General features: G+C 47.8%; 1 protein-coding gene and 1 pseudogene across 1 annotated transcript; both read right to left on the reverse strand.

The window, feature by feature from the left end:
• Positions 1 to 3,406: 3,406 nt before the first annotated feature.
• On the reverse strand, positions 3,407 to 4,855 carry LOC123117590 (uncharacterized). The gene has a single exon (XM_044538313.1). The coding sequence runs from the start codon at positions 4,833 to 4,835 to the stop codon at positions 3,579 to 3,581; it is 1,257 nt and encodes a 418-aa protein (XP_044394248.1). The 5' UTR covers positions 4,836 to 4,855; the 3' UTR covers positions 3,407 to 3,578.
• Positions 4,856 to 8,173: 3,318 nt separating this feature from the next.
• LOC123115256 (uncharacterized) lies at positions 8,174 to 10,731 on the reverse strand (annotated as a pseudogene).
• Positions 10,732 to 11,045: the final 314 nt, after the last annotated feature.

An 11,045-nucleotide genomic window follows, 5' to 3' on the forward strand; every position in this document is an offset into this window, starting at 1 on the left:
CTCTGGCCGAGCCCTCCAACATAAGAGGCAGATGTTTCATGGCCACCTCATCATTGCCGCCGCCAATCTGAACAGCCACTCGGTAGTCCTCAAGCCAAGTGTCAGGCTTGGACTCACCAGTGAACTTACTGACTCAAGTCGCCAACCTGAAGTTGGGAGGAATCACCGCGGCCCTGATGGCTCTGCTAAAACACTCTGGTCCTGAGACGTGCACTCTGCTGCTGGTGGGTACATCTCTGTCGTGACCCTCTCGGTGAGCTCTGTTCCTGTCGACCAAACCTTGAACGATAATGGATCTCGCATCAAAGCCTGGTTCTTTGGGGTCGACTGGAATCCTTTGCCCAACACTGTGATGGCGTCTATCATCTTGTTGTCGAGGCGCGTACGATCCACCCCTTGGGGGAGGGGTGGGCACTCGACGTCGATCATCGCGATCGATTCGGTGATCATACTGCTCACTGTTCTTGTACTGATCATGCTGGTCTCCACGTCCCTCACGCCTCGGGGGCGATCTGGGGCTATGAGCCGACTGGACTGTATTTGCAACTACGGATTTGCTGTGAATCCTAATCCGCGACTGCGATATAGCTGAATTTGATCTCCTGCTGCCCTGAGTAAATCTCTGATCTGCAACAAGCCTCTGCCAACCTCTGACTGGGAAGGCTGAATGGACTCTGCTATACGGGCCGCAACTGCTAAATTCTGAATCGGAGTTTGATATACCTGAGTCGGTTGTGGAAAGAGTTGACGTCGACTGGAATCCGGTACCCGTTGCCGCGCACGCTCGTCGAGTGCTTGCTGAAGGTTCTCCAGTCGAGCGCGCTCAGCCAAGTTGGCCAAGCGCGCATCCTCTAAGGCACGAGCCTCGGGAGTTTCTCCAACGATAGGAGTATGAAGCGCATCCATGTTCCGGCGGCAAAGTTCTTCCCTATGCAGCGAAGTGAGGGGCGCGGGGAGATACTCCTCATGGGCATGCGACGGATCGCCTCCGCCGTCGCCTCCGTCGGCGCCAGGAAAACCGGGAGGACCGCGTAGTCCGTCGACCATCAGGACCTCCGCCACTGGATCGCTGCTGTCGCACTCGGATGCAGTCTCTGTGGAGCCAGTCGACAGGTCGAACAAGCCGTAGAGAGATTCGTCGGGCTCGATTGTCGCGACTTGGGGGGTGGCCGATTGGTGAGCCACCGCGTGTCTCACCCACCGCTGAAGCCTCGACCGACCGGAGCGTTTGCGCCGGCGGGAAACAGGGGGGAGGACGACACAAAGACCGACCTATACTGGGTCGACGGCTGCCGCAGGAGGACGTCGCGGACGCACGCGCGAAAGTGCGTCGCTCCACGGACTGGGAGCGCGTCGATGGTGAGCGGAGCCTCCTGAAGCCAAGCAGAGTCGGCGGCGACGAACATGAGCGCGCCGAGACGGATCTCGCGGCCCTCAACCAAAACTCCGCCTGAAACCATGATGAAGGAGATCGGAAAAAATTGCAACTTCTCCAGTAAGTCGCTAAGACACCTACCTCACGATGGGCGCCAACTGTCGTGGTTCTAAGTCTGACAGTAGTGTAGGGGGGTAGGTATGGAGAGGCAAGATCCTAGCTATGGAGTAGTTGTATACGCGAGGGATTTACGAGTTCATGCCCTTCTCGGAGGAAGTAACAGCCCTACGTATCGGAGCCCGGAGGCGGTCGACTGGATTATATGTGTATGAGTTACAGGGGTGCGAACCCTTTACACTGAGGGGGGTGGCTTATATAGAGTCCGCCAGACCCCTCCGGCCCTTAGTTATGCAGGGTTTAAGATACATTAAGATTGGGTGTTACTGGTAACGCTACACATAAAGTGCTATGATGACCATAAAAGCTACTTAATGACCGACTGTTTGCATGCAGAGTGACTTTAGATATCCTAGCTGTCGAGTGGTTGGCTTCATGGTCGAGTGGTTGGCTTCATTGTCGAGTGTCTTCGAGCCAGTCGAGTGGAACACTTCTGGGTCGATTGACAGGTGGTTTCTTCAAGAGATGTCCTTGGGTAGGGTAGTTTGGACAGGTCCATGGCCCTACCCTAGGTACATAGCTTCATCAGGTGCGGCTGCCCTCTCTCTACCTCTCTATCTATATATAGGGGAAGGGAGGAGGGGTGGCATCCCTAGGGTTTTCCCTAGGGGGGGCGGCGGCCAGGGCAGATGGAATCTCCCCTAGGGTGACTTGCCCCCCAAGTCGGGTGGATGGAACCCTAGAGGGGCGCCCCCAACCCTCCTGGTTACGTGAGATGGGGTGAGGGAGGCGCTCAACCCCTTAGTGGGCTGGTTTGCCCCCTCCCCTTGGCCCATGCCCCCCCCCCCCCCTCCGCGCGCACCCCGAAACCCCTTTCGGTGACGCTGGTCATCACCCGGTACCCCCGAAACAATTCCAGACTCCAAATACCCTTCATCCAATATAACAATCTTCACCTTCGGCCCATTCCGGAGTTCCTCGTCACGTCTGGATCTCATCTGGGACTCCGAACAACCTTCGGTAACCACCATAAATGACTCAACTATACTTATATCGTCACCAAACATTAAGTGTGTAGACCCCGCGGGTTCGAGAACTATGCTGACATGACTGAGACACCTCTACGGTCAACAATTTTTGAAATGTTTTTTTCCAAAAGAAAAAAAATGATGATCACTGTCTTAAATCAGAGTGACCGTGCATTGCTTGCCTCGTTTCCAAACTCCCGTGTATGTCGCTGTAGTTTTCTGATCCAAGACACTGCAGCTCAGCAGTTTTCAGCAAAACTATATTGTTATGCTCCAGAAGAGATGCACAGTACCAAACTACAGTAGAAATGTTGATTTGGAAGATAAACACTACCTGTCTATAGTCAAGCACGAACAGAAAACTGCTGGCAAGAGTAGAAAAAACAGATTCATACAGAGAGGGGGGGGGGGGATCTTGCAACTGATGAAATATGTCGACGATGTTTATCCCATTTCTTGAAGATGAAATGTTCTTCACATAATAGAAACATTGTCGTATAGAACAACAAAGAGACTCTGAACCGTTCCAGTGCTAAGGCATCATCGTACAACTATAAGGTTTTTAGCAGTTACAAATAGTTTCTCAAGTCCTAGTTGCGACGCTGTCTTTAGAACAAGTCTTCAACATCATTCGCTACTTCACTTTTTCTTGTCAATGTCTGATCTGGAATCTAAACTACAATACCATGAAAAGAAGTGTTTCCCGACTGCGGAGAAAAAAAGGATCCTACTCACGGCACTGACTGACCATCAGAGTAGCACTAAGCAGCACACAACAGATTGAGATGTTAGTATGTCAGATATATATGGAAAGCTTAACTCCTCCAAAAGGCATGTATGCTAGCAGAATGGACTGAGACAAGATGTAATACATTTATACATATGAATTTCACATAAAAAGCAACATTCACACATGCACAAGAACATGCAAAATTGTTTACACAACCCTCCAAGACTAATGCAAAGCCAGTTGCTTCAAAGCAAAGGGCGAAACAATGGCAGTCTTTTCAGAGCATTGATTGGTATACAAGTAGCTACTTTGTTAATTACTCTATTTGTCAAACAGCCGATGTGTCTGAACTACTGTTTTCTCCCCCCTCACCACTTGCCTCCTCATAAGGTTTCAACGCCAGCAGATTCTGGTTCTCGCGTCGGGGCACAGGAGTGTAGAAGCCGACAACTGGAATCAGATTGCAGAAGCCACGATCATCCGGCACCTCCGTCACCAACCCTAATTGCAGATCGATTGTGAAGAGGCTATCAATCGTGTCAACGAAAATGACTTGCGCTTCCTCAGTAAAGCCCAGCACGGTCACTCTATAATTTATACCCGGGACCAAGAGATCGCTAGCTGGAAGCAAATTCTCCAAGCAGAAGATGCAGTTCACTACCCATGGTGCATCAGTGGTCGCCTTCCTTGTCCACAGTTTGAGGCGCAGACCCGATTCTTCACTAACTCCCAGCCCACCATCCTCCACAAGCATGAGTTTAAATCTGTTGTCGTCCGAGGACGACGACCCACAGTCGGACTTGTAGCCGGGCTGGCAGTCAGGTGTGTCGAAGACGGTCAGGCCATGCCTCACTAAATCGTACTCCAGGATCAACCCAGCATCGGACATGAAGTAGAGCAGAGACCTCCCAACGAGCAGGCTGGAATACTTTTCAAAGAACATCATGAATTCGCTGTACATCGAGGTCAGCTCTCCCCACGTGCCGGTCTCCGACGAGTATACGCCGGCCGATATGACATTGTCGTCGTAGTCAACGTCTTCGTTGTCGACGACGAAGACGAAGACCACGCGGAATGGACCCCCAAGGCAGTCGTGGTGGTCGCACCCGTCCACTGCGCAGAACACGGCCGCGGTCGGCCATCTGCCGTTGAACGCCGCGGGCACCGGTATGCGCTGCTGGGCGCCCGTGATTGGCTCCCAAAGGAGCAGCTCCCAGGTACAAGTATGATTGCGCTTGGAGAGGAAGAGGGCGCGGCCGTGGCGGCAGTCCACCGCCCGCCACGAGCGCCAGTCCGGGGCGGCGAGGGAGAAGGGCGACGCGGTGGTGTGGACGAAGTGCGGGATCTCCTCGTCTTCCCACCCGTGGAGGAAGCCGAGCACGGGGGGTGCGAGGTAGAGCTCGTGGAGGCGGCGGCGGAAGACGGGGTGGGAGACGATGCCGCCCCAGGCCTTGCAGACGAGGGAGGCGCGGAGGAGGCAGGCCGGGTCGTCGGGCGGGAGGCGGAGGAGGATCTCTTCGACGAGCTCGTCCGGGATCGCCGGCGGCGAGGCGCGGCGGCGCTGCGGTGGCGGTGCTGATGCCATGGTGGTCGCCGGGTTTGGGTTTGTCGTTTGTGGGAGGAGCTTCGGTACATCTGCAGGATTGTTATCAATTTATAATTTCTACGGGGTTCGTCTACGGGCCGGACCACCATGGGGACGGGAGGTCCATTTTGAGTCGGACCAGGATCGCTAGTTTTTTCTTTTTTCTGTTTCTAAAAAAAACTACTTATTTTTATTTTTAATAATATCTATAAAATTCAAATTCATATACTCATCTAACTCAACTTTTTTAACACAATACAGAAGCAAGCGCTCGTATAAACGCGTATACTCTCACCCTTATGAACACATACACGCACACATCCTACCCCTATGAGCACCTCCGAGAGACTGAGCCGGCATATTGTCTTGAGATTTTACGAAGTCATCGTAAGCGCCTCGCAGTCGATGAGAACGTCTCCTCCCACTGAACACACATCGCCGAAAATCTTAAAATAAATCCAAGATAAATGCGAGCACCAGGACTTGAACCCTGGTGGACTGAAGATACCACTGTCCTCCTAACCATCCAGCCACAGATTGGTCCGCCTCGTCTAACTCAACTTGAGATAGCTGAGAGCTGATCATCCATCTGGCAATCAGACCCATGCTTAAAAGCAGCTGCATGGTACCACGTTTTCTCCTATACAACACTGAGGCGCGGCGTTTTGAAATCGAACACTCGTCTAATTCAAAAATTTCAAGTAAATATAGGCAAGAGCAAAATAAAAGTCTTACAAAGAATGAAACAGTGTTTTCTCGCAACTAACGAATCATGCAGACAATAATTATCACAGTTCTTCCGTCATGAAGTAAAAAAATCTTTACAATCCTCAATGTCTGTTCATCACCGAGGCACAGCGTTTTGGCTCTCGGGTGTGCACCCGAGGTGAACAGTAAATTTGTTTAAAATAGAAAAAAGAATTAAAAACATTTTTTGTGATGCTAGATGCTCATGTGCGTGAAGTCTGTGCCAAATCTCGTGCAGTTTGGACATTTCAGTAGCTCTTAGCAAAAAAGACAATTTTAGGGTTGTAAGAAAACTTACTGTTCACTTACTATTTTGATCGATTTCGTCTTTTTTGCATTGAGCTGCTTAGATGTCCAAAATTCTGACAACGGTGCACATGTGCTTCTGAACTTTACCTATATCAGAACTTATTTTTTTTCGTACTTGAACTTTGAATTTTCAATATAACTAAAGTAGAATTGCAATTAAATGTAAATAAATTCAAAATTTTCAAGTAAATATAGGCAAGAGCAAAATAAAAGTCCTACAAAGAATGAAACGGTGTTTTCTCAAAAGTAATGGATCATGTAGACTATAATTATCACAGTTCTCCCATCGCAAAGTAAAAAATCATCACAATCCTCAATGTCTGCCCATCACCGAGTCTGAATTGTTTCCCACATTAAGCATCCTTGCACGGGTGTTATCATCAGCTAGCCGTTACAGACAATTTTCACTAAAGATTTGCATCAGACTTGTGTGTGACGCAATATAAAAAAAGCTGTGTGTGACGCTAGCTGGAGATCCATGCAACATCGACCATGTAAGCTTTCAGCAGCCACAGGCCACAAAAAGAAGCCAAGCTTTTTCTGAACTCATTTGATATCCAGTAATTATGCATTCCTTTAATTTTATTCAGGCCACACCAAGAAGCCCGTGTTGAAATCAGCTTAAAACACCAATGCCACTGATTGCCGCAGGCTGAGTTAAATCACTAATTCCACATAATAGCTTGTCACAACTATTACTCCCTCGTAAAAAAGAGTTCTGGGGCGCTAAGTGGCACAACCCTATGTACGTATAAAAAGCACTAGAAAAAAGTACATGAGATTCTAGAAGCACTTTTGAGACAAATTAATACATGTGGTTTTTGAATTTCTAATTTGAAAATACCTAAATTGATATTTGTAGTCAAAATTCAAATGGATAAAGTCACAAACAAGACTCTTGAATGCTGGTTAGCTGTTCATCAGGTATACTTTCCAGTAGGCACGAACAAACAATGAGAATGACAGTAATCAGTAGACTGTCAATAACCACACTGAATATTGATAACAAGGACAGTACTGTTTTTCAGTTTATTAGACGGTCTGCGGCATTACCAGTGTCACATGTTAAAGCTGTGACGTAAACTAATCCCCGTGGCTTTCTCTAAGAAAACCATTCCATATACAGGGGAATTGCCATATAAAACTCAGCGATATTTGTCACCACATAAAACAAAAGGTCATGAACTTTAATGCCCTCTGAATCTCTGGTGTAAAACAACAGAACCATATCATTCCATTGGGCCATTTTCATCAAAGTGCTGACTATATCCTGTTCACTGTCTTTTATAACAACTGACTTGTGTTTGCAGAGATTATCATGTACGATCCTGAAGTACCATATACTCCCTCCGTTCCTAAATATTTCTCTTTCTAGCGATTTCAACAAGTGACTACATACGGAGCAAAATGAGTGAATCTACACTCTAAATTATGTCTATATACATCCGTATGTGGTAGTCCATTTGAAATATCTAAGAAGACAAATATTTAGGAACGAAGGGAGTAGATAAACTGCAAAAGCACGAAATATTTGCAACTAGACAGTACCAGAGAGGATATAACCTTCTCAAATAGGATAAGACCTATCCCTCAAGCAGTTGAACTTTTTTTTTATTGGTCTGAGATGCATAACCATGCTTGCCAGTTGCCACACAGTCCTCGATCACAACTATGAAATATTTGCATGTAGACAGTATCGGAGAGGAATATAACCTTCTTAAATAGGATAAAACCTATCCCTCAAGCACTCAGACTTTTTAAAATATTGGTTTGAGATGCCTAACCACACATCCCGCCCGATCCTCAAGCAATTGTGCTTTGATTTTATTTTTTTTTTGAACGCAAAGGCAAATTCTGCTTTGATTTGATGCTCAGCCTAGTACAGACATTATAACAAAAGACGCAAGACCCTGACTCTCAGGTACTGGTATCATGTCACATTGGATAATGTACTCACAAATCCCTCAAACACCAACACACATACCGTCAGGCGCACTATCAAACAGTTTAAACCAAAACATCACACTTAGTAACCACAATGTCAATTGTTATAGGACACCTTAAATCCTACTAAGCTAATGTCAACGGCGCAAAACAATGACGGACACATGAAAATAGCACAGAGCTGATTGTAAGTTTTTCCCCCTGAATCTATTCATACTTATGCTACAGCTTATCTGGGCCAATAAGTGGAGTATGGGAGTAGAACCCTAACCTGATCTAGAGAGCGTGGTTGAAGCTGTCACTTGCATTCGCGAAGTTCCATGGCCTTGCATCCCTTATCAAACAGCTTCTGCATCTGCTCTAGGGTGTGGAGTGTAGAAACCGACGATTGGAATCAAGCTAGAGTCGTTATCATCATCTTCATCGAGCACCTTCCTTCCCGCTCTGATTGTAGTTCGATTGTGAAGAGTCCATAAAATGTGCTCACAAAAATGGCATTTGCTCCCTCGGCAAATCCTAACACGTTCACTGAAGTTGCACCATTCGGTAGCAAATTTTCCAAGCAGATGACCCGGCTCAGCACCCATTGTGCGTCAGTGCCGTCACTCTCCCTTGACCATAATCTGAGACACGAATTGAAGTCCTGGATAACTCCCAGCCCACCATCGTCTGCCAGCATCAGGTTAAATCTTCCCATGTCACTAGTAGAAAAGGGGGCATCAGTCCCGGTTGGTAAGGCCCTTTAGTCCCGGTTGGTAAGGCCCTTTAGTCCCGGTTTTTGAATCGGGACTAAAGGGTCGTTGCTAATGCCTCCCCCTTTTAGTCCCGGTTCAAACTGGAACCGGGACTAAAGGTCGCGGCCACGTGGAGCTCCACCTTTAGTCCCGGTTGGTAACACCAACCTGTACTAAAGGAAATTTTATGATTTTTTTTGAATTTTTTTTAAAAAAAATTTAAAAAATTATTTTCAAATTTCTGAATTATTTTAACCTCTAATCTCTAATCACCACCCCTCATCACTGCTCAATTTATCCTCTAATCTCTAATCACCCCTCATCATTCCTAATCATCCAACTTGCCGAACGGTCATCCATCCTTCCACTCCCCCAGCCTGAGCACGCTTAACTTCCGGGTTCTATTCTCCCTCGTTTCTAAGTCTGCACTTGTTGTTTTCCTGACAATAGTAAGATGTCAATCCTATTAACCCTCAGGAATTTTGCGTGAGCATGAAGTGACACATTTCACTGTTTGAGTTTGAAACTATTGTTTTAAAAGACAATAATTATTTAGTAACACTAATATTTCTTGAATAATTAGTTTGACCATTATTTGACCACAGTTTGACCAGAATTGACCAAAATTCAAAATAACTGAAATAATTATTTAGTAACACTAATATTCTAGAATAATTAGTTTGACCATTGTTTGACCACAGTTTGAAATTTTTTCGATTTTTTCCACTCTAGATCTTAAAAGCCCTGTAACTTTTTTCTGTTAGGTTTTTGAGGATTTTGAAAATGTTTAACGGGGTTCCCCCGGTTAAATTTGGATGTAACTTTTCAAGTAGATGATTTTTCATATAAAAAACTTTTTCATCTGAGTCAGTATGCAAAAGTTATGCCCATTTTACTAAATTCTAGAGAGATTTTGCAAATAAAGTCGAAATTCACATTTGCAAATTTTCCCAACAACTAGACCACATATCACATGGGAAACTTATTTTTAAAAAAAAAATTGACATTTTCATCATTTTCTTTTATTTTTTTTAAAACTGAAAAGGCGATCCACGGGGAGGGGGGGGGGGAGTTTGAAAATGTGACATTTAGTACCGGTTCGTGCCATGAACCGGTACTAATGCCTCAAACCCCATTAGTAATGGTTTATGGCTCGAACCGAGACTAAAGGTCTAACCTTTAGTCCCGGTTGGTGCCACAAACCGGTACGAACCGGTACTAATGGGCATCGCACCGTTTAGTCCCGGTTCGTGGAACCAATCGAAACTAAAAGGTCCAGACGAACCGGGACAAATGGCCCACGTGGCCCCTGGGCGCACGAACCGGGACTAATGCCCCCATTAGTCTCGGTTCTAGACTGAACCGGGACTAATGAGCTAACCCGGGGTGGACCAAAGCCCTCTTTTCTACTAGTGTGTAGTGGTCTGGTAGATTGAACAAAGCCAGGTTGTGCCTGACCAAGTCATACTCATAGACCCTCATGTTGTCGGACATGAAGTAGAGCAGAGACCTCCCAACGAGCACGCTGGAATAATCACTAGAGACCATGGACTCCTCATGGCGCACCGAGGTTAGCTCCCCCCAGTCTCCGACGAGTATACACATGCCGACGTGACAGTAAGCTCATCCCCGTCGTAGACGGAGAAGGTGAAGACCACGCGGAAAGGACCCCCTAGGCAGCCGTGGTGGTCGTACCCGTCCGATGCGCAGAACACGGCCGCCGTCGGATAGTCACTCAAGGCCGCGGCTGCGAGGACCTGTACGCGTTGCTGGGCGCCCGTGATTGGCTCCCACACGAGGAGTTCGTTGGCGCCCAGGCCCTTGGAGAGGAAGAGGGCGCGGCCGTGGCGGCAGTCGAGGGCCCGCCAAAAGCGGCCGTCCGGGGCGGCGAGGGAGAAGGAGGAGGCGGTAGTGGGGATGAAGCGGGGAATCTCCTCGTCGTACCAGTTGTGGAGGACGCCGAGCACGGGGGGTGTGCGGTGGAACTCGTGGAGCTGGCGGCGGAAGGCGGGGTGGGAGACGATGCCGCCCCAGCTCTTGCAGACGAGGGATGCGCGGAGGAGGCAGGTTGGTTCGTCGGGCGGGAGGCATAGGAGGATCTCTTCGACGAGCTCGCCCGGGAGCGCCGGCGGCGAGATGCGGATGCGCGGCGGCGCTGCCATGGTGGTCGCGGGTTTGGGTCTGGGTCAGGGTGTGGGTGCGGGAGAGCGTGGAGCGGTTGCCATTTGGGCTCAACCAGGTTGATGAAAATTTCTTTTCTTTTTTCTTTTGATGAAAAAAGTGCTTGCCTAAAAATACACTCATGAAGATTCATTTAGAAAATTTAGAAAATGATGATTTCAAAAACTTGTACCAGTAAGAATGGTGCGTCAACCCGTTGGCTGGATAGATGGGTTAGCTGCCAGCCTGCCTGCGGGTCGAGCATAGGTGTCTAGCGGTAAAAAAAAGCAACAAAGATTAGCCCTGGGTTGGTCTC

This window comes from Triticum aestivum, chromosome 5B (assembly GCF_018294505.1).
Source record: "Triticum aestivum cultivar Chinese Spring chromosome 5B, IWGSC CS RefSeq v2.1, whole genome shotgun sequence".
In the NCBI taxonomy this organism is placed as follows: domain Eukaryota; kingdom Viridiplantae; phylum Streptophyta; class Magnoliopsida; order Poales; family Poaceae; genus Triticum; species Triticum aestivum.

Bases quoted from the DNA above. Each gene is read 5' to 3' on its own strand.
- LOC123117590 (XM_044538313.1), bottom strand. From the start codon at position 4,835: ATGGCATCAGCACCGCCACCGCAGCGCCGCCGCGCCTCGCCGCCGGCG.